Source organism: Desmodus rotundus, chromosome 1 (genome assembly GCF_022682495.2).
Source record: "Desmodus rotundus isolate HL8 chromosome 1, HLdesRot8A.1, whole genome shotgun sequence".
Lineage (NCBI taxonomy): Eukaryota > Metazoa > Chordata > Mammalia > Chiroptera > Phyllostomidae > Desmodus > Desmodus rotundus.
The window spans coordinates 9,890,760-9,915,342 of record NC_071387.1 but is presented as its reverse complement, the minus strand read 5'-3'; the positions used below and the strand labels follow the sequence as shown (position 1 = coordinate 9,915,342).

The following is a 24,583-nucleotide window of genomic DNA, read 5'->3' as shown; positions in this document are numbered from 1 at the left end:
ACACTAGACAGTAAGTATTCATTGAATGGATGAAGCAAAACTGCATTTTAAAAAGTTTTCAAAAGTACATTTTGGAGCATCCTGAATGCCACACTATGTATTTAGATTTGGTCCTATGAAATGTAGAGCTGTGATAACCTTTAAGCAAGGGAATTAGTTTAAATAGAATAGGATTAGAGCCTTAGTTAAACCTAGTTAAATGACCTTTTCTTGGGGTTGCCATTTCCTTATTTGTTTAATATTATTGATGATTTCTAAGTTTTCTTCCAACTATAATATTCAGGGATTGTGTGATTCTTGCTTGGTCCAGGTACGAGCCTTTCAAGGGAAAATAGTGCTTGGCATATGGTATATGTTCAATAAATATAAATTCCATTAAAAATCCAAAGCATGAATCAGGATTTCTTAATTGAAGAGATTAAGCAGACTCTCAGAACCTTTACTTACTGAAGTTACAAGATGAGCATAGAACAAGAGCTATTCTTGCTAATTGGTTAAAACCCTTTCAGTATAACATTGTGTTGTTTGTTCTGTTGCTGTTTTGGCAACCAAATGGAACATTGCCACAAAGTATGCAGAACTAGGATTTTAAATGGTAGGCGAGTTTGAGTTCTATTCCAGGAGTCAATAAATAATTGAATGGCTTTTCATAAGTGACATTTTTATAAATTTTTGGCTTGAAATTCTTTTGTTGGTAATGTTCATATTGTGTTGTGTTTTAAGAAACTGTGAGATAGGAAGGTTGAGTTTTTCATGGACTTTGATTTCTTGCTGTGTCAGGTGTTTCTCAGCTGTACAATTTATAATTGCTCTACCTTAAATTCACTTCTCTTGGGTGTTAATGTGACATTTTCTCTCTTAAAAATATATTAGTATTTAAATTTAAATATCAATAATGTTAGGAAAACCTTAGTTATTGACCTGAGTGCTTCGAATATCATTTATGTGTACAGTGTTACAAATTAAAGAACAGAAAACAGGTTTAGTACTCTTAAAATTTTAAAGGCCAAGAATAGAGTTGCAACATATGTCAAATAAGGTTGCTGTAGGTAGATAGAGTTATTCTTGAGGGAATATGTTTTATTTATTTAGTTGAAATCTGAAATATCTCAGCTCTCAATAGCATCAAATTCCCTTGTTATCTGGAATAGAAATCCAAAACCGTAAATGGTGAAAGTCTTAGGAAGATATTCCAGAAGTGTTTTTTTGAAAAGTTTTTCCATATGCATTTTGTAAAATTAGAGTATAATTGAATATCTGGCAGATGTTCTATATGAGTATTTTTATGGTTTTTGTTTTTCAGGCATTTTAAAAATATTTAATTATTCATGAGTTGAGCTTCATTCTTAAGTCATGGATGACAAGGCTTCTGTTGGAAAAATCAGTGTCTCCTCAGACTCAGTATCCACTCTTAATAGTGAAGATTTTGTCTTGGTTTCCAGGCAAGGAGATGAGACACCATCTACAAATAATGGAAGTGATGACGAGAAAACAGGACTCAAGGTAAAACTCCATAACAAAAGTTTCTTTTTCTTAGCCTTGCTAGCCCATTGCAAAACTCGGCCTGAATTGGGAGGTATATGGAGTGCCGGTATGAACATGTAAAATAATATCCTTTCTTCTTAATGCTAAAGAATTTTATTTATAATTAGTGATAGTGACAAATTTGTATATGATTAAGGATTTTCAATTTGATTGCTTCTAAACTTCTGTCACCCCTGTCAAAACTAGTGGTCATAGTATAAACATTTGTCATTTTAGTATTGTTTTCACTTTCCTGTTGAATCAGAAGTGATTGTTTTTGTTTATGTAGTGTAAGGGCAGTGGCAGGTCAGTAGTGCTATTTATAAAAAAAGAGTTTCAGGATCATTGAAGAACTTTACATTTCTGGGTTTGGCCACTTCTTCTTCTTCTTCTTCTTTTTTTTTTTTTTTAAATTATTGATTGATTTTAGAGAGAGAGACAAAAGGAGAGAGAGAAAGAAACATTGATTTGTTGTTCCACTTACGCATTCATTGGTTGATTCTTGTATGTGCCCTGACTGGGCGTCAAACCCTCAGCCGTGCCATTTTGGAACAGTGCTCTAACCAACTGAGCTACCCGGCCAGGGCCTTCTGTTTGTTTATATTTTCTCAGCCAAACAACTGTTACTTCTTTCCCCACACTCTGTTATTGTTCTGCTCTTTATGGCTATAAGTAAAGTTTAATTGTTAACGTCATTTATAATGTAAGTAGCTTTAAAAACATTCCGATTCCTGTTTACATCTTTTCATTCAGCAAGCCTTTATTATCAACTGTGTGCCAAATGCTCTTCTAGATACTGGGGATACAGTGGTGAGTAAGACAGGTAAAAGGTGAAGCCCGATGTCCTCCTAGAGCTTTCATACTGATGGGAGAAACAGACTCTGCGCAGATAAGAAAATGACTGTAAGGTGAATTTAGGTGCTACGGAGAAAATCGAAGTGAGTACATAGGTGAAGAGTGAAGGGGCAGGTACTATTTTAGAGAATGTCTTGAGATGACGTGAGCAGAGACTTCAGTGAAATGAGGAAGAAGGCCACAGAGAATCTGTGGTATTTGAACCAAGATCCATTTTGTGTTCTTCCTCTAACCGAGCAAAACAATGTGGGAACTCCATTCCAGGTCACTGCAGTCCAGAAGACAGGGAGGGCTCCCTCTCCCTTCCCAGCTCATAGTCAGAGGTCTGTCCTACAGGGAGGAGCAGGGCAGCAGTGTTTTTCACCCAGCCTCCAGCTACTTTTTTCTGGCCAAGTGTGACTGAGCAGTGAGGGCTCCCTTTTCTCCCCCAGTCCTTACTCTCAGCACGGAAGCTCTATGTGGGCATGGTGCTGCTGAGTATACTGGGAACCCCACTGCCCTTGCCTGGACTCTGGCATGTAAGGTAGCGGTTCTGCACATCTAGAGGCAAGTCAGATAGACTTGAAACTGCTGTACCGTCTCCCATTCCCACCAGGTGCTCAGCTTCTGAAGATGGGGTATCACTCAGAAGCCTGCAGTTGTCCATACTTTCAGCCTTATACCTATGGCTCAGAGGTTTTGCCTGTGGTGAGAAGTGGGCCATAAAACAGCTCCTAATCTCTTCTCAAAGGAACTGACTTTCTTTACAATAGATTGTGGAGAAATTCAAGCCCAAGGGTAACTCTAAAACAGGGGAGATTGTGGTGAAAGGTAATTGGGAGGAGATTAGTAGATCCTTTGGAGGTGCGGGCTTAACTGTAGAATTGCTGGGAGGAGACCACCTAGGATCAGAACAAAACTCAAAACATTGACCTCTGGAACTCTCCCTTCAAAGTAACCTTAATCTGATTGTTATGTTCTGTAGAGCACTTGCTATCGGATGCATTGATGCAGATGCATCGTTGGCAACTGTAGAGCAATCAGCCACAATCACTGGCGTTTAGCATCTAGGTGTGGTCAGAGAAAGAGACCGAGCACCTTGCCGAAGCTACTCTCATCACGGGCTGGCTCTGAGGCAAATCCACATCTGAGCCCCCAGAAGAGCAGCATCAGAAGCTTAACACTATGGAATGAGGGGAAGAGAATGTACTAAAACAAGCCAGCCGGTCACTAGACAAACAAGCATCAAAAATACTAAGTCCCAGAGTGGGGAGACCAATACTGGGAATTGGTACAATGTATTGCCTAAAATGTCTTGTTTCCAAAAAAAAAAAATTGTGAGGAATACAAAGAAACATACTATAATCCATACATCATAAAAAGGCAGCATATACTGCTGTGAAAATATGTTGCATTTAATATGGAAACTCTTGAAAGTAATCACTATTAGTATGATCAATGAACTGAAATAAATTATGCTTAAAGAAATAAAGGAGAATACAATGATAGTATCAAAGTAAATAGAGAATATCTTAAGGAGACAGAAATCACAAAAAGAAAAAAAAATCAAACAGCAATTCTGAAATGAAATATTCACTAGAGAGGCTCAACAGTAAATTTCAACTGGCAAAAGGAAATGAGCAGGAGATGATGTCATCAAAATGCCAGTATAGGAGTTTTTCTCCCAATCTGTCCTAAAAGAATACTGATTTAGACAATCAGTCATAGATGAGAGTACCTTTGTGGAAGTCCAGCAGTCCAGCAGACAAGTTCCAGCACAGTATTGGAGCAAAAAACATCCTAGATTGGACCTATTAAAAACAATCAAAGGAACAGTTTCTATAATATTTTGTGAATACTAATTTTTAATTGGCTTTTTAAGAGGAAGGGGATGGGAGAGAGAGAAACATTGATTTTTTTGTTCCACTTATTCATATGCATTCATGGTTGATTCTCATGTGTGCCCTGACTGGGATCAAACCTGCAACTTTGGCATATCGATACGACACTCTAACCAACTGAGCTACCCAGCCAGGGCAAAGGAGCAGTCACTTGACCTGTGTCACCCCTACACCAAGGGGGCACAGCTCAGTGCCAAAGAGACTTACACAGCTTGTTATTTCTCCCACGGGGAACAGTGAGAGTGTGGGGTTGAGCAGCTGGCTTCCCCAACTGTGTGAGACACTCCCAGGGAGGCCCATTTCTTTCTCATCCCATCTAGAATACCAAGTTGTGAAATGCATGACGTGGGGGCAGATAGTTCTGAGAGAATAGCAGCCAGGGCTGGGAAGGGAACATGTCCTGGATCATATTAACTGCTTTGGAGACTCCGTCAGGGAGCCAACCCATGAGCCACTAGAGATGCATTCGTGCTGATTCCCCCAGATGGCCCATGGGTACCTCCAAGTGTTATGCCCCTCACCAAACACACCCCCAATCCATGGCTGCCTCCTGTGTGTGCCCCTGAGGGCAAGAATGGTGAGAGTGAGCCTTTGCAGATGACTGGTAAGCATGCCCAGGAAGTCAGCCTGGTTTTGCAGGATTGAGAGAAACCACACACTTGAGCACTCATTACCACCTTAGGGAAAGCAAATGCGATAGAGAGTATCAGTAGCAGACTGGATTAAGCAGAAGAAAGTACTCATTTGAAGTTACCTAGTCTGAGAACAAAGGTAAACGTTTAAGAAGAGTGAAGGGCCCTGGCGGGTAGCTCAGTTGCTAATCAACTGAGTGTTGTCCTAATACAGCATGGTTGTGGGTTTGATCCCTGGTCAGGGCACATACAAGAATCAACCAATGAGTACATAAATAAGTAGAACAACAAACTGATCTCTCTCCCCCCTTCCTCTTCCCCCCTCCCTCTATCCCTTTCTCCCCCCCCCCCCTTCCCATTCACTCTAAAATCAATAGGTTAAAAAAGGAGAGTTTGGGCAGTACCCACATTTAAAAAATAAAGAAGCAAAAAAAGCCTATGTGAACAATGGTACACCATTAAAATGAAGAATTTATGCATTATTTGAATCCCAGAAGGAGAAGAAAGGGAGAAATGGACCCACATTTGAGGAGAGATTTGGGTATCCAGGTTCATGAAACTTAGAGATTCCCCCCAAATTTCAACCCAAAGTGATTCTAAGACTCATTATCATAAAACTGTCTAAAATCAAAGACAGATTGTTTAAAGAGAGAAAGAGAAAACTTCACATTACAAGGGAATTGTCATAAGGTAATATGCAGATTTTTCAGCATAAACCTTATAGGCCAGAAGAGATTACGGCGATATATTCAAAGTACTGAAAGAAAAAACAGCCAGCCAAGCATACTTTCTTCAGCAAAGCTGTCCTTCAGAAATGGAGAGAAAGATAACGAAATCTAAGTGGAAGTGGTTAATCATCATTAGACCTTACAGGAAATGCTGAAAGGATTTCTTCAACCTGAAATGTAAGGACACTAATTAGAGTCATGCTCACTAATTACATCTTATGTAGACACCGACATTAAGGACAGGCGTATGATCACTGGAATACACTTGAGGATTAAAAGAAGCTTGTTTCTGTGGTCAGCTGATTAAGTGGTATCAATACCATTCAGTTGGGATTTGTTTTTCAACATATTGTGCCAGGACAACTGGATAGCCTCATTTAAAGGAATGAAGTTGTACCCTTACCTCACACCATATTTAAAAATTAGCTCAAAATGTTTGAAAGACTTCAGTGTAAGATCTAAAATTATAAAACTTAAAACATAAGGGTAAATTTTCATGAATTTAGATTTGGCAATAGATTCTTAGATACCAAAACATAAGCAACAAAGGAAAACATAGATGAAATTGGACTACATCAATATTAAGATCTTTTCTTCTATAAAGAATGCTATCAAAGTAAAGACAACACAGAATGAGAAGGAGACATTTGAACATCATAAGGTAATTTTATTTAGGATTTATAAATATAATCTAACACGGGTCTGGCTGCCTGCAGCAACAAAAGCCAAACTCGTGAGACAAGTGCTGAGAAAGAGGGATTTATTCAAGTGCTGCATCTTGAGAAGGTGGGGACTCTTGTCTCAAAGTGCATATTACCATCTCAGTGCAGGCAGAGTTTTCTGTAAGGAGGGAGACGGGAACAGAACAGAGAGATGGGGGGGGGGGCGTTGAAAAGTGCCATGTGCAGACTGGCACAGTCCGTTCTGATAAGAACCTCAAAACTGGCCCAGCCACGGTCTTGGTGTGCGTCGTCCTGGTTTTGCCATTCTGGTTTTACATCATCCTGGTTTTATGGTTGAAGGTCCTCAAACCTCCCATAACTGGGATGACTGAAGGTTGGAGTCTGTGTCTTTTTGAAGTTAGTTCCTAGGATTTTTACACCAACGTGCTGTTTATCTACAGGCTACATATTAGAGTCAGTGTTTACAGAAACAGTGTCAAAAGAGTGGTGGGCTAAGTTACAATTCCCCACTGTTACATAAAGAGCTAAACAACCCGAAAGTTTTATCAGCTACTGAAGTGGAGGACTAAAATGTAGTAAAAGGGAATGAAGTACTGACACATGCTACAGCACAGGTGAAACTTGAAGACATTAGTTAAGTTACAAGTAAGTTATGAAAGGCCACAGTTGACCCTTGAACAACAACATGGGCTTCAACTGCATGTGCCCACTTACATGTTGATTTTTTTTCATTAAATATGTAATTGGCCCTCTCTATCCTCAGGTTTCAACCAACCATGGTTCAAACAGTGTTTTTTGCTCCATGGTTGGGAGAGCACAGGTGCAGAGGGCCAACTGTGTGCTTTGTTCTGTGTCGTTTTATGTAAGGGACTTGAGCCTGGGCAGATTTTGGTGTCTGTGGAGGGGGCCTGGAACCAGCCCCTGCAGATACTCAGGGACGACTATTGTTAAGTTTTTGAGAAATTTAAAGCTGTACGTGATTTTCAGTTGCACAAGGGGTCTACCCTAGCCCCTCCCTTGTTCAAGGGTCAACTGTACGTGGCTCTGTAAATTTGAAATATGTAGAATAATCAAATCTTTAGAGACAAAGGATAGATTAGTGGTTGCTAAGTGCTGCAGGTGTTGGGGGAATAGGAATTTAATGCCTAAGGGAGTATGGTGTTTCTTTTTGAGGTGATTAAAATATTTTAAAATTCATTTTGGTGATTGTTTTACATTTCTGTGAGTATACCCAAAACCGTAGAATGTACACTTTAAATGAGTGAATTGCATATGAATTCTATCTGGCTACTCTGTGGAGAATTGGTAGTAAGGGGCAAGGCCGGTGGCAAGAAGAGGAGATAGGAGGCTGCTTTAGTCAACAAAAGGTTGAGTTAATGTTGGTTTTGTATCAGGATGAATGTACTCTGATTCAGGACATATTTTCAAGGTAGAGCTGATTGATATTAGGATAGGCAAATTAGATGTGGGATTTGAGGTAAAGAGAGAAGTAAACAGTGATTCCTAGATTTGGGCCTGAGCTGGTAGGTATGTGGTAGTGCCATTTACTGAGATGGCAAAGAGGTAGGAAGACCAGGATTGGGCAGGGGAATCATAGTTCCGGTTTATACTTGAGATGACTACCAGATGTCTATTTCTAGATGTCATGTAGTTAGTTGGATGTTGATATTGATCCTTAGGAGAGATTGTGGCTGACGTCAACTTGATATATAGATGGTGTTCAAAGCCATGGGATTAGATGAGGTTACCATAGATTAAGTGTAGATACTGGAGAGATAAATGATAAGAGATGATTCTTGGGTACTTCAATATTTATAGATTGAAATGAAGAGAAACCAGCAGGGAAGACTGAGAAGAAATAACTGGTGAGATATAAGGAAAACTAGGAGATTGAAGTGCCTTGGAAGAGAATTGAAGAAAGTGTTTCAAGAAAGCAGGAGTAACGAGATGTTTAATTTTATTGAGAGGGTGCTTTAGATGATGACTGAAAAATGGTAAGAAGCCTTGGTAATCCTTAGGAAGATTGGTTTGTTTGTTTTTCTTTTTAAAGAGAGATGAAAGCATCAGTAGGATTAGTGTGGGTTGGGAAGTGAGGAAGAAGTGACAATAAGTATAGACCACCGTTTCAAGGATTTTTGCTAAAAAAAAAAAAAAAAAAAGCAGGAAATGGAGTGGTAGCTGTAGGGCGATACGGATTTCAGTGAGAGATTTTATTTATACAGTGCTGAGAATGATTCACTGAAGAGGGGTACATTGCTGGTACAAAGACGATCAGACTCCTTGGTAAGATTAGGGAGATGGGTTTCCTGTGCATAAGGCGGCGGTGGGGTTAGCCCAGGAACAGTTTCTGGGATAGGAAGGAAGACAGCAGAAATCTTCTTTCGAATTTCTTCCATTTGAAATATTTTTTATGAATTTTTGAAATATTATTTGACATACTCTTCCTGTTTGTAATTTGATGAACCATTTGTGCTAAATGGAAAGGACCCTCAGGGCTCCTCCCGAGAACTTTTTTCTTGTTGTCTCCTCCGTCTTATTTACCAAAAAGAGATACTTCTGTAGACTAGGAAATTGAGCAACATGTTTTACAAATTGAAATGTTTCCTTTATGCATTTTATTTCCATGTTATTTCAGTATATCTATGCAATGTATCATTTGTGTGAAGAACTGGTAAGTGAAATAGTAATAAAATTATTATTAGTTGAATCTATGTCCTCTGTCACCAGAGGAAGATATAACAAGATTACTGCACATTTGTTGCTCAGTTATGCTCACTCCTTTTGAACCTTTTTCTCGGCCACTAGAAGATTTTCAAACTGCATTGGATTTAGAAAACACGTTTCATAGGTCTATCACTCTTCCATTCCAAAAGTCCTAATTGAGTGGTTTGTTGGATATTCAGGTGATAGCTAGTAACCTACCAAGTGTTGTTTTAGGCATTGAGGATAATAACTCCCATTTTGAAATAGGGTGACCTAGAAAACCTCAAAATGCCAGTATAAGATACTTGGCAAAGCTGGATGAAATACAGCAAACACCCTTTTAATTGTGTAGCTGTATGCATAAGAAAGTAAAGAAAATCTCTAAGGAAGAAACACCAAGAGGAACGGAAAGGACAATACATATGAGCTGACATTGGGACTGTACTGTTCTTTATTACCAGTGGACTTTGGTTTTGGTAGCAGCTAAATTGGGAAGCGATAAGGTCTTGGATTTTACAGAGCGAGTAGGTGGAACTAAGGTTTCCTTATAAAGTACCCTTAAGGGCTACTCCTAACTGAAAAGATAGACTTGGAGAAAAAATTCTGCCTGCAGTCACAGGAAGAAAATAAGGAAGCTTGAACTCTGGTTTGGAGGGGAGTCTTGTTGGGAATTTGTCCCCGTAACCTTGTTGTCATATATGTTTGGGGTTTGAATTCACACTACCTGCATATTCCTGCGTTGGTAATACTCCTGGGGCGCCTGATAGAATCAATTGCAAAACTACTCTGGGGGGACATACTTGCCACCCAGGCTGCATGGTATTCCCGCAGATAGCCTTGATAAAGAATAGCACACATTCCAGAATTTATAAATATAATACAAAGGACAGTTCTTCATGAGCAGGGGAAAGCAAACCTGAACAGGATCAAATCTCGCCAAAATTCAGGCGTTTGAATGATTAGCTGTAACCTTAAGGTAGATATGATAAAATGATTAAAGATTTAAAGAACAGTTTACAAACATTAAAAAGATCAAAATTATCAAAAAATTTAAAAGATTAAGCAAACTAAAAATAGAATTTCAGCAAATGAAAAGTAAAGCCAGTGAGCCCTTGCTGGTGTGGCTCAGTGGTTGAGTGCCGGCCTGTGAACCAAAGTGTCACTGGTTTGATTCCCAGTCAGGGCACATGCCTGGGTTGCAGGCCAGGTCCCCAGTAGGCAACCACACATTGATGTTTCTCTCCTGCTCTTTCTCCCTCCCTTCCCTTCTCTCTAAAAATAAATAAATAAAATTTTTTTAAAAAGTAAAACCAGTGAAATGAAAGGTGCAGCAAAATAGACACGTCTGAAGAGAGAATCAAACTCTTGCACAGTGTATCTTAGGAAATTCCCCACAAGATAGCACTGAAAAATGATAAATATGAAAGACCAGTTAAGAGACAGGGAGACTTGGATGGGACAGACCAACATATAATATACCTAAGTGTTCCTTCAGAATGGGGGAGAAGGAAATACTTGAGGTAATAGCTGAATGTTTTCTAGAAGTAATAAAAGACACAAATCCTCAGCTTCAAAAAACAGTGACCCCAAGCAGGAGGGCAGTGAAACTGCAGAACATCACAGCCAAAGAGAAGCTCTTAAGAGGCCGAATGAGAATAGAGGTCTGTCTCTTGAACATGGTTCCTGTTCTCAGGATGCTTATAGCTTAGGGAAGAGGACTGTCGTTAAAAAGCCTGGTTTCTCCTAGCCTTTGCTTTGTAACAAACTACCTCAGAGCTCAGTGATTCAAAACAGTTTATTATTTCTCATGGTTTTGTGGACTGACTGGGCAGTTTTGCTGCTCTTGCCTCAGCTCACATAGCTTTATTTAACTTGCATGTTGGCTGGGGACTGGGATGGCTGGGTCTGACTTCACAGCACAGTGGTCTTAGGGCAGATGTGGAAGCTGTAGGGCCTTTATCAAAGGCTAATGTTTCGAAATTACATGGCGTCGCGTCTAACACCTTCTTTTGGTCAAAGCAAGTCACAAGGCTAGTGCAGATGGATGGATTTAGGGAAATTAGACTGTGCCTTGTGAGGAAGGAGCTGTAGAGATTTTATGGCTATGTTTAATTTGTAAAATCAATGTAGTTAGATAAATGCTGTGGTAGAGGTTAACAGCAGGTGCTATCGAGCAGAGGCGATGGAAACCTATCTCAGCTTGGGTGAGGAGTCAGGACAGGCTTCTTGCAAAGGGTAATGCTTTAGTTATGCCTTTTAAAGAAAAGCTTTATATGATGGTGTAGTTACAAAAAACACAGGTATTTTTATTCATCAAATGTTTTGACAGCTCACATCAAAATCTTAGAACTTTGCATAAAAATTCAGAACATGTGGTGTTTTTGCTACTTGACTCCTCTGATGTAGGAACCTTACACCTTTAGCTCTTAGCCAAAGACACTCTGTAAATGCTGGGTGGGGTACGATGATGAGCAGTATTTATCAGGCGGAAAGTTCAGTTAGAGAATTTTTAAAAACTTTTTAATCTTCATAGTTTTCTTCTTGAAAAATCCAATTGCCATTATTTTAGTTAGAAAAAGTTGCCAGGTTTTATTAAAATAGCAAATACAAAAATTACTCCTCCTTAGTATTGTTTAAACTAATCTTCTTACTCTGTTTCTGATATTGCTTGTTTTAGAATCAGGTGATCGTGTCCTCTGTAATTCTGAACTTTTATTCAGCAAGCAAAGGTACTGAACGAGAAATGCACAGTTTAATTAAAGGGATCAGGGTAGGGAGGGAGACACATAAGTAAATATGTCATCACAATAAAGTTCATAAAGTGCTGAATATAGACATGATAAGAATTACATGAGAACATAACTGTTGCCTAAAGAAGAAAAGAAAGGTTTCATAGAAGAGGCAGCAGTTCAGCAAAGCCTTAAAGAGTGATTAATAATTTCCCAAAGAAGCGCGTCTGTGGTGTGCGGAAGATCAAACAAAGTCTCCAAAGGGCCTGGAGTCCAACCACTGCGTAAGGTAGAATTGTATGTGCTGGCTTTCCTTTTTCTGCCAGGGTGCAAATGGCTTTTTGTCACTTGTCGTCTGTAATATAAAAGCAATGTACGCTTAATACAGAAATTTTAGACATGAGAAAAGTAAATCCCAGTCATTATTCCATTATTCAGCAAAACAGTCACAAATATTTGGGATATTTCTTTAGTTGACTTTTTAGGGATGAATTCACAAGGTGTTCTATTCCTCCCCCTTCCTTTTTATTTTAAATTAATGTTAATAATTTCGGATTTTAGGTGTTCTCTCTGGTCCTTCCTTCATACAGTTAAGATAAGGAGATGGATGATTGGAACAGCAGCAGCGTATAAATGAGGCACAAAGAGATTTAAGGTTTTATTAAAGATCCCAGAAGGAGTATGTGAGTGGATCTGGGATTAGTAACTATACTTTCAGTATCCAAATTGGACTTCTGGGTCTTTTGTGCCTTGCTTTTGTGTAATGTATATACTTATTTTGAAATGGCTCAGCTTTTACACTGAAGTTGAGCAGAATCACCCAGTTTGAACCATTTTGATTTATATTTTCTTGCAATATGACACAAGTAGTGGGAAGGGTAGATCATCAGGAGTTTGTCTTTAATTTTTTTTATCATGTCTGGATTTCTTAAGCACACACTGTCATTTTCTAAGCATACTTCTTTGAAGACATAAAATCTCCACTGGCAAAGTGTCCCAAGCTGCCTAAACTAAAGTAGTTTGTGTAACTGGAGGATCCAGTGGGGCCTCGTTTGTGTTGCTGCAGTGAAGGGAAACAGGGGCTGTAAAGTTAGAGTAGAAAATTAAGACCAGGAAATGACTCTGCTGGATATTGCCTTTGGAACACATTGTTCTTTGGTTCTGTAAATGTGCTTTTGCTCTCAAGGAAATAGATGTGTAGCCAATTTTATCATATAAGCTGTTACCTTTATTTGATATATTTAGAAAGGACAGACGTTATTCCAGTAATGCTGCTTTTGTACATGAATAGTAGGTGTGTTCTTAGTATTTTCTGGACCCTGGAAAATAGAAGAACTACTTTTTTAAAAAAGCTATTTGCTTTTCTGAACCTCAACTCCAGTAGATAGATCAGAGTTTGTTTAGAAAAGGCCGAAAGTGGGGTAGGGAGATACTAATTAGATGCCTACTAGATGCTTACTAATTGGCAGATATTGTGAAGAAATGAGATAATCCTTGTAAAAAATCATAGTGCCTGCAATAAATAACTGCACAGTAATCATATTTTATCATTGAGCCCTCACGACAATCCCGTGAGATACACATGAACGTCATTTTAGAGATGGGACAGTTGTGGCTCCCAGAAGTTAAATTGTTCACATCCAATAGAAATAATGTCAGAGCCGTGTCCCGGACTCAGGCCTGTCTTACTGTGGAGCCGGGGTGGGGCTACTAAGGACGTTTGCATAGTCTGTGCTCTGCACAACCCTAGGATGCAGTTCACGTAGTGCATGATGTGAATGGTGCCCCCTGGAGTTGTTCCACAAGCTAGTTCTTGTCCCCAGTGTTTATTTCTACCAATTGCTTTGTAAACAGTTATGAAAAAATCATTCACCATGCGGTCTCTGTCCTTATAAACATTTATGTCTATGTTTACAGTAGCTGCTAAATTGGCTACTTTATACTTGTTTTTTTCTCTCAATTCATGACTGGTCCCCAACGAACTCTCCTGTCCTCTTCATGTAAACAACATGGACAGGAACGCAAACCTAAACGTGACCCTTAGTTGGGTTATTCATACGCATTTGCTTTGCTTTTTTATTTTTATATTTGTGCTCATTAGGTTAGAAGTCTTTGTTGGACTTCAAAATAAAGTTTTTGTTTGTGAATTGCAGCATGCTATTTGGTACTGTGTTTTTTATTGTAAATGTTAAACCCTAATGATACTGTCAGAATAATAGGAAATGATGGTATTTGGTTTTGTTTTTTAACAAAGCTAAAATAAAACATTCAGATTATATTTCATTTTCTATAACTAAACCAGAATCTGTATCCAAATTGAATAAAATCCTGTTACTTTGGCTTCTGTTTTTGCTTTTATTTATTTATTTGTGCATTTATCTATAACATTCAGTTCAACACATGTGTATTGCAGATGTACTGTACATCAGACACTTACCTTTGGGAATATAAAGATAATTTAAGAAACAGGCTCTGCTGTCTAATAATGTCCAGTCTGGTTCACGGGACTCACTAAACACATTTTCTCTAAAACAAGTAGCAGTGCTAGAATAAATATGTATACTAATAATATGGTAGCTCTCCCTAAGGAGGGAGCAGATAAACCCAGAGACACTAACAGAATTTAAGCTTAGTGAAAGAAAATGAAGGACAAGAGGAGGGTTTTTCAGGAAAGTGAAGAGTCCGTGCAAAGTCTAGATGCTTAAGAGTTTATGCTGTGTCCTGGGAAAGTTGAGTATTTTGATATGACTGACAAGAGATGGAAAGGGAGATTGGGCAGAGTTGTGGAAAAACTCATAGAATATAGTTATGAATTTTGACTTTCTCTTATGGGCATTGAGGAAACATGGATGGGTTTAATATAATCTTTTTAAAGATTTACCTATTTATTTATTTATTTTAGAGAGAGGGGAGGGGAAGGAGAAAGAGAGGAAGAGAAACACTAATTGGCTGCCTCTTCCATGCCCCCAACTGGAGACCTGGCCTGCATTCCCTGCATATGCCCTGACCAGGAATTGAACCAGTGACCTGTCAGTTTGCAGGACGATGTCCAGCCCATTGAGCCACGCCAACCAGGGTGAAACATGGAAGGGTTTAAAAAATAAAGCAATGCTAGATCAGAACTAGAATTTGCAATTATAACTTGAATGGCACTATGAAAGGTAGGTCCCAGCAGAGAGAAAGAAGGCATGGAAAGTGCTATCTTTGCAGTAGGGTTGTGTAAAATGACAGAAGCTGTCAGAGAACCAAGATGGCAGCGTAGGTGGACACACTGCACCTCCTCGCACAACTAGAACTGACTGAGAATCGAACGGCAATGGGGTCCGACACCAACGAAATAAAAAATGAACATTCATCCAGACCAGTAGGAGGGGCAGAGACGGGCACCAGGGTGGAGAGGACTCGTGTTGCCGTGGCGGGACCGAGACTGGCAGAGTGTGGGACGAATGGCGCAGGCAGTCTGACCAGTAGCAGACCCTGCAGCCCCACATTCGGGCAGGTAAACCTAGAGGGCCAGACTCAGAGTGGCGGAGAGCGGGGCAGGCAGAGCAGTGGGTAGCACCCCGCAGCCCCACATTTGCGCATAGATAAACCAGACGATCGGAGGGGAGCGAAGCAGACCACATAACCATAACCCAGGGCTCCAGCTCGGGGAAATAAAGCCTCAAACCTCTGATTGAAAACGCCTGTGGGGGTTGGGGCGGCAGCAGGAGAGACTCCCAGCCTCACGGGAGAGGTTGGAGAGACCCATCCACTCAGGAACCAGCACCAGAGGGGCCCAGTTTGATTGTGGGTATCGGAGTGAAAGATTGAAATCCAGAGGAGAGTGAAGCGGGCGCCATTGCTCCCTCTAGGCCCCTCCCCCAAGTACAGCGTCACAGCGCAGTGACCAGCGTTACCACGCCCCAGTGATAAACACCTAAGGCTCCGCCCCTTAAAGTAACAGACGCGCCAAGACCAAAAAAAAAAAAAGGCCCAAATGACAGAACACTTCAAAGCTCCAGAAAAAATACAACTAAGTGAGGAAGAGATAGCCAGCTTATCGGATGCACAGTTCAAAACACTGATTATCAAGATGCTCACAGAATTGGTTGAATCTGTTTGAAAACCAGATGAAAAAATGAAGCCTATGCTAAGAGAAACAAAGGAAAATGTACAGAAACATCCAACCAGAAAAGAATGAAGAAACAAGAAATCGGGAAAATGAGGAGAGGCTTAGGAACCTCCAGGACACCTTGAAACGTTTCAACATCCGAATTATAGGGGTGCCAGAAGGAGAAGAGGAAGAACAAAAAATTGAAAACTTATTTGAACAAATAATGAAGGACAATTTCCCTAATCTGGCAAAGGAAATAGACTTCCAGGAAGTCCAGGAAGCTCAGAGAGTCCCAAAGAAGCTGGACCCAAGGAGGAACACACCAAGGCACATCATAATTACATTACCCAAGAGTAAACGCAAGGACCTACATCCAAGATTACTGTATCCATCAAAGCTATCATTTAGAATGGAAGGGAAGATAAAGTGCTTCTCAGATAAGATCAAGTTAAAGAAGTTCATCATCACCAAGCCCTTATTATATGAAATGTTAAAGGGAGTTACCTAAGAAAAAGAAGATCAAAAATAGGAACAGTAAAAATGACAGCAAACTCACAGTTATTAACGACCACACCTAAAACAAACAAAAGCGAACTAAGCAAACAACTAGAACAGGAACAGAACCGCAGAAATGGAGCTTGCATGGAGGGTTATCAACAGGGGAGGGGGAGGGGGAGGGGGAGAGGGGGGGAAGGTACAGAGAATAAGTAGCATAGATGATAGGTGGAAAATAGACAGGGGGAGGGTAAGAATAGTGTAGGAAATGTAGAAGCCTAAGAACTTATAAGTATGACCCGTGGACATGAACTATAGGGGGGGAATGTGGGAGGGAGGGGGTGGGCAGGATGGAGTGGAGTGGGGGGGTAATGGGACAACTGTAATAGTATAATCAATAAATATATTTTTAAAAAAGGAAAAAAAAAGCTGTCAGAGATAAGAGGAAAAAGTACACAATTGAGCAAGGATCAGTAGGATGTGTCAGTACTGTGGGATTGACAGTTGTCAAGGGTGATCATGGTCCTTCATTTGGCTGCTTGAGTGGATAGTATGTTCCTCCACCCTGTGGGGGAAGAGGAGGGGGAAGGGAAAGACATAGGCATGCTCCTAGGAGGGAGAGCATGCTCGGTATATTCTAAGTCAAGTTTATTTAATTTCAATCCCCATACATGTCCATGGGTCATGCATGTGAGTTTTTCAGCTACTCTATTCCCTGTGCTATACTGTGCATCCCTGTGAGTATTTTGTAAGTACCAATTGGTACTTTTTAACCCCTTCACCTTTTTCACCCCCCTGACCCACCTCTCATCCAGCAACCATCAAAACATTCTCTGTATCTATGGTTGTGTTTCTGTTCTGCTTGTTTATTTTGTTTTTAGAGTCCACTGTTAATAAGTATGTGTGTATTGCCATTTTATTGTTCATATTTTTGATCTTCTTAAAGAAGACCCTTTAACATTTTCATATAATACTGGTTTGGTGATGATGAACTCCTTTAGCTTTTTCTTGTCTGGGAAGCTCTTTATCTGTCCTTCGATTTTTTTTTTAATATTTTTAAAATTTATTTTTAGAGACAGGGGAAGGGAGGAAAAGAGGGAGAGAAACATCGATGTGTGGTTGCCTCTCATGTGACCCCTACTGGGGACCTTGCCGGCAACCCAGGAATGTGCCCTGACGGGGAATTCAACCAGCGACCCTTTGGTTCACAGGCCAGCAGCACTCAGTCCACTGAGCCACACCAGTCAGGGCTGTCCTTTGATTCTACATGATAGCTTTTCTGGGTAGAGTAATCTTGGTTGTAGGTCCTTGCTTTTCATCACTCTGAATATTTCTTACCAATCCCTTCTAGCCTGTTTCCTTTGAGAAATCAACTGACAGCTAGGGTGGGGCAAACAGTGTGAGCCAGGTTGATGAAGTCTCAGATAATGGTGTCCACCTGCCAGCTCTTGGTTCTGACAGGGGAGGGCTTAGAAATGCCTCTGCTAGCACTTCTGTCTGGGAGAGCTGCCCCCCAGCTCTCACCCTGATGCCAAACAACTCAGTTCCTCCTCCTATGTCTCTGATACCTCTCAATCTGTAGCCCACACACTGGAGCTCAGAGGGATTGAGACCAAGTAAGTCTGTGTGGGGGCCTTTAAAAGGAACTGCCTGAGACTCAGCAGTTTCTGCCTTCCATAGCCTCAGTCCCCCCTGGCTGTTGCAGCCAGAAGTTACGGGGACTTATCTTCCTGGCACTGGAACCCTGGGCTGGGGGGCCTGGTGTGGGGCTCCAACTGCTTGTTCCTGAGATATCCCTCCTGGTTTTTGTCTGCCACAGTGTGTGAGACCATTCCACGCCTTCACCCTTCCTACTAGTCTTGATGTTGTCTCTTTAATTCTGTAGTTGTAGGACTTCCGTTCAACTCGGTTTCTGATGGTTCTGAATGCTGGTTGTTCTGTAAGTTAGCTGTAATTTTGATGTGGTTGTGTGAGCAGGTGAGCTGTGTTTACCTGTGCCACCATCTTGACTGGAAGTGATTGTGGCTATTTGTATGGGTTGCTATTTTAAGCAGCTTTTAAAACTCAACATTTTATGTGTGTGTACATTATTTTTTCTTAGCCTTTGATGAATAGTTAAGGAAACAGAAGGCAGTTCTTATGTTTATAGACTTTATAAATGAGGGAAGAATGCAAGATAAACATGTATAAACACAAAAGACAAATGTATAAATGTTTTCTTTCAGGGTTAGGTATATTTTCATGATTGGTGAACATGTTACAATATAGGGAACTGGTCCAACAGAAAACTTGAGTTTACTTACAGTATATCCTATATTGGGAAAAAAAAAAAACGCAAATACTTCATAGCACGTAAAATGTCTACTCTTCAGTTCAGTTTGCTCTTTTAACGATAGCCTTCTCAGTTATAATTGCTAATTGCTTAAACATGGAGTCTAATAGCTTTTCTCCATCTGTTTTCAGGGAGGCTTTAACTCTCCTTAATGTTACTTCTCTGTCCCCTTAGAACACAGTGTGGGTACAATTAGGCTGTCTTTTGTTTACTCCAGGTGGTGCAGTATTTTGTCTCCAATTCAGGAACAATAAGGTTAATAGAAACTAAGCCCTAGTTTGTTTTTTAGGTGCTTTGAAAACAACTTCTGAAATAAATTTGATTGCACTTGTGGAGGTGTAGGATCAGACATAAGAAAGAGTTAAAAATACTTGACTGAATCACTTGTAGTTCCATTAGCAGTAGCTGTAAACGTAAAATGAAGTTCACAGAAGCAGACAAGTCATTGAAGCTAAGAGGCTGAACATCTGTCTGGCTCTTATTTCCATGGCAAAAGTAGCTGACATGTTAGAATTTCCTTGGGAAAATGTCAGCAGAAAGACCTAAGACTGTTTCTCAATCACAATTTACCGCCAAAGGGATTTGAAGTTTATAGATTACAAAAGATGTTTGAACTGAGTTTCTTGGTATTCCAGAGGTGCCTCTGTTACTGGACTTTTGCTTCCGGGCTTCTGTGTTGACTCCACTGGGAAGATCTCACTCTCTTTAACTGTCTCACAGCCCCACCCCTTTTAACTTTTTGTCCCAAAGCCTCCAAATCAGCCCCTCCTTTTTTTTTTTTTACTATGACTTTCCTTTTCATAACTTAATTCTTTTCAAGTTTTTAGTATTTCTTAAATAAGCATTTCATAACCATACTGGGTTTTGTCACTTGTGGTTTTCCTTAGTATTGGGCAATCTCTACTTGAATTTGCTCTTGTTTATTTCCTTGTTGAGCGGCTAATAATAAACCATCATGACTCTAGAAAAGCACTTGACGTTGTTGACATGGATTGCTTCTGTTCCTCAGGAGCATTTTATACATGCATTTCCCCACCTTTATTCAAGTGTCTCAGAACTTTAGGAACTTGTTCATATCAGAGATGTCTTTCTCAGAAATACAAGAGACTTTCTAATATAGCAGAACTGGTAAAATACATGGGAAAATGTATTACCTAATAAGTATATGTTTCTGTTGATAACTTCTGGAAGCAAACACACTTTTCCTTTTTCTTAATGATAAGATATGCTACTACAAATATTCCTCTTACTAGTATTATTTCTCACCAGACAGTAAAATTACAAATATTTTAATTTTTGTTAGTTTAGGACACTGTAGAAAACTTTTAATAACATTGACAAACTCTTCACGTATATTTCTGGGTATTAGTCTCAAATTTACTATAAACATGAAAAAGACTGCGAATTAAGAGAACAGCTGCAGCTCTTATTGCAGAACTCGATTTATTTGTTAAAAATGTTCAGAAGAGTCTTTGTATCAAAAGAAATGCTGACTTTCTCAAGAATGTGGACCCATTCAAATCCTCCTTGGCCTCTCTCTGTTACTTCGCTGATTGCATATATTTGTGACCCTTAGATTATAGGGAATGGAAGTGAGCAGCAGCTGCAAAAAGAGCTAGCAGATGTGCTAATGGATCCTCCAGTGGACGACCAGCCAGGGGACAAGGAGCTTGTGGAAAGGTCGCAACTGGATGGTGAAGGAGATGGTCCTCTCTCTAATCCGCTCTCAGCTTCATCCACCATTAACCCTGTGCCGTTAGTAGGGCTCCAAAAACCGGAGATGAGCCTTCCCGTGAAACCTGGACAAGGAGGTTAGGATTGCTGCATTGCTTGCGTAACTGAAGGTTATTGTTTTTAATATTTGAGTGCTTACCCTGTTCTAGGTTTGATTCAAAGGGAGAAAAAACCATTATCTGTGTTCTCTAGAATCTCTAGATTCTAGACTTAGGGAAACGTGGAAGAGTTAAATAGATATACCATTCTGATTCCCTTTGAAATGTATGTCATCTTTACCGCGGAAAGAGACATAGTTAAATGACATTGAGGGAATCTTCAGAACGTTTAAAGGTTCTTCTAGGAAAAAGGAGTTTATATACAGGGTCGGGCAAATGGAGTAGTGATGCTTGGTGAAGGGCTGTTTGCTCCAGGCCTGTGTAACAGCCCTAGGGGGAAAGTTGCAGAGCTGAAAAAGCTGAGGAGGAAAAGGGCCATTGGAAAGGCTCATTGGGAAGAGTGGGGTGTTAAAACTGTAAATGTGTATTGGGAAAAGGAAAGCAAGGGGATTGAGAGAACTTAACAGAGTGGCTAAGATGGTGGATGAGAAAATAATTATAATAGTGCCGATCAGAAAGAAGACAGAGATGGGATTTTTCAGAGGGGTGAAATACCAAAGGCGCTTGTGGAATTTGTTATGTTTTGTTTTTTGTTTTTAACCCAAGTGTAAATTACAAAGTCAACACAAACTAGAAGAAGCAGCAAGGTGTATTGGATCTGCATCTCAGGCTGCCTTTTAGGTTTGGATCGATACTACAGCAATACCTGAAAGTTTTGGTGTTAGTGACGGTTCTAGTGTTAGGTATCTGGCCTCAGTGGGCAATTCTATATTATCTCATTAGTACTTAATTTTAGAACCTAAATATAACTTGTAGATTTTTACTTGGTTTTCATGTCAACAAAATATCAAATAAATTAAAATAACCATCTCATTATCATTTCTTTCAGATTCCGAAGGGTCAAGTCCTTTCACACCAGTGGCCGAGGAAGACAGTGTCGTCTTCAGCAAGCTGACTTATTTAGGCTGTGCGTCAGTAAATGCTCCCCGGAGTGAAGTGGAAGCCTTAAGGATGATGTCCATCTTAAGGAGCCAGCGTCAGATTCCAATAGATGTAACCCTGTCAGTGCCGAATGTGTCTGAAGGAACTGTAAGGTAAGACCAGCTTCTCGAAATGCTTGTAACACTTGATCAGATTTCTGACCTGTAGTTTTAGAAATAAGCAATAGTGAACAAAAGACATAAATATTTTATTTATGTAATGTTTAATTCTTCTGGCACTTACGTCTTCTAGGTATTGTGACCCTTATGGAAAATAGTCATGCATTTGAGCAGTTTTCATACCCTGCTGCAGTTGTGTGTAACATACTAGAAATGCGGGTGTTTGCAGGATAATTGAAATATGTTGATATGAGAGTCTGCCTAACAATTTATATTTTCTCTGTTTCCCCAATACAAATACTAGTTTGACACAATAGTTCAGCGTTGAATTTAACACTGATTTTTGAAATTACAAAAACCTATTGGTAAGTATTAACTATTCTAGTATAGTCCCTTAATTTTTAAGATGAGGAAACTAAGACCCAGAAAAGTCTCTAGAAATAGCTGTTTATACTAACTAGAATAAATGATAACAATTGAATGTCTGTATTAACTAGCTAAATACAGAATTCTAACTACTCAGATAAAATAACATTTCCCCTTATACAAAAAATACATGCCTAATTAATAAAAATCAAAGAACATTAAAAAAATTCCAGAAAATACTTAATTCTACTCTGTCATTGAAAAACACAGTTCACATCTTTGTTTATTAAGACCCTCTCTATGTACTTGTATGGATACATGTGTATATGTGTACATACGCCTATTTATGTGCACGTATAATTATATAACTATTAGAATCACCATTTTAACAACAGTGGAAATATACATACCATCTTATAACATGCTTTCTTCACTTAGTTTTATATTGTGACTCTCGTCATATCAATAAATATTAATTTTTTAATTTATGGTGGCACATGATGGATTATTCAGAAATAACCAGTGTCTTATATTACACATTTTAGGTTTTTTAAATCAGAAAAATACTAATAACAGCTAATATTAAGCTTTTATTATATGGGCACATAAGTACTTTATCTGTACTGTTTCCCCCCATACTTTTCTTATAAATAGATGTCTTTGAGCTACATTTTTTTCAATTTCGTTAAACATTAACTTATAAATTTCTAGAATTAGACTTAGGAGTCAAAGGTTTACCCATTTTTATTACTTGTGATACATTACTAAATAGCCCCCTAGAAATACTAATCCAGTTTATACCTCTATCAGTGGTATATGAAAGTATTTGTTTCTCTACCCTCAAAAGCATTTTGGCTTTTTATGGTAGTAGAGTTATAGTTGTATGTGGATATTAGTAAGTTAATTTTTTAATCCAATCATCTCCAATTCTCCTCTGAGTATTTAAGGAAGTATTTCACGAAGACTCATAAGTCCTAATGTTAATTGTATTTATTAATGTGAATCTTTTAATAAAATTTATTTAGCACTCATTTCTATGTGCTTCTTAGTCAGTAGCCATTCCCCCAACTGAAGTTATTCTTTGTTCTAGTGTATTTTAATTCTATAAAGATATGAGAAAACCAGTTTCTCTTGCCCCATGTTCTCAGAGTGTTTATCAAAGTGCCTTTGAACCTGGATTAGATCCTGTTCTCGGTATTTCCATTATGCACAGGGGCTCCTGGGCTCTCCGCATCAATGCCAGTGCCTAGTGTTGAAATTGCGTAGTTCTTAGTCCTTTTGTATTTGTGTCCTCAGTGCTCCGAACAGAGCCTGGAATGTTGTAGATACCACACAAATTTGTTGAATGAATGTCATCCCTTTGATTTTTCAATAAATGGCATTTAAAAAATTGTATTAATGATGTTTTTTTCTTAAGTGTTAACATTCTGTACAATCTCTCTCCCTTTATTTGCCATGAATCAAAAGAGCATGTTTTATACTGACAAAAACACCAGCTTTGAATTTTTTTAAATAATAAAGGAGATTAGGTCATTTTTAAAAGATGTGAAGCATAGCTTTAATCATTTATTTTGGTAGTCTAATTTACCCATTGTTCTAGTCTTTATTTAGTTACAGAGTATATAAGAAATATGTACTGATATTATTTATACCTTTCCGATTGCCTCCCTAAAACATGGGGATTATGTAGTTTTTAATACCTTGGAATTATAGAATCAGTAACTTGAGGAATCCTCATATAACTTAATTATCAAGATTTAAGAGCCCTGGCTGGTGTGGCTTAGTGGATTGAGTGTCAGCCTGCGAACCAAAGTGTTGCAGGTTCAGTTCCCAGTCAGGGCACATGCCTGGGTTGCAGGCCAGGTCTCCAGCACAGGGCGCATGAGAGGCAACTGCACATTGATGTTTCTCTCTCTCTCTTTCTCCCTCCCTCCCCCTCTCTAAAAATAAATAAATGAAATCTTAAAAAAAGGACTTAAGATTAATATGGTTAGCATTCCACAAAAGGTTTATATAAACTTTGAATCCTACAGTGAAAATAGTCCATAATCCCTCTATTCTCTTTTTATCTGTTTTCTTTCTGAACAGACTCTTAGATCCTCAGACAAACTTTGAAATAGCAAACTACCCTATCTACAAAATCCTCTTCTGTGTCAGAGGGCATGATGGAACGCCTGAGAGTGACTGTTTTGCTTTCACTGAAAGTCACTTCAATGCCGAGCTCTTCAGGATACATGTCTTCCAGTGTGAAATACAAGAAGCTGTAAGTCCTCAGGAGAATACTGTCTGCAAATGAAATTTCATCTGTGTTGAAATTATTGCAGTATTTATTGTGGTCACTTAAAGCAAAATGAAATTTTCTGCAAGTGTTTTATTTATTCCAGCCTGATGGACTGAAATACGAATGAACTAAAAGTTTGGTTAACCAAAACCTTGTTGCTAAGAGTGTCAGAGGAGACCAGTTGGCTGCTTCTTGACTGGGTTAGATTGGCATCTTGGTTCTGGCAATGACACATTTGCAAAGTATTCTTTTATAGCTAAATTTTTGGAATTATTTCTATTTTAATAAATGTATTCAGATAGTTCTTAACAATTTAGGAAATAATTTTTCAGTTGGATTTTTAGTGT

At 39.1% G+C, this 24,583-nt stretch overlaps 1 protein-coding gene across 4 annotated transcripts in view; it reads left to right on the top strand.

Moving 5' to 3' along the window:
* Positions 1–24,583, top strand: part of RABGAP1 (RAB GTPase activating protein 1) — a 160,059-nt gene that overhangs the window by 25,891 nt on the left and 109,585 nt on the right. For all 4 annotated transcript variants that reach the window (XM_024562100.3, XM_053920829.1, XM_053920833.1 and 1 more), the window contains 4 exons: positions 1,304–1,503; positions 20,234–20,468; positions 21,379–21,583; positions 24,044–24,218. In XM_024562100.3, the coding sequence (XP_024417868.1) occupies positions 1,354–1,503; positions 20,234–20,468; positions 21,379–21,583; positions 24,044–24,218 (765 nt within the window). In that variant the 5' untranslated portion in view covers positions 1,304–1,353. The remainder of the gene's footprint in view (positions 1–1,303; positions 1,504–20,233; positions 20,469–21,378; positions 21,584–24,043; positions 24,219–24,583) is intronic.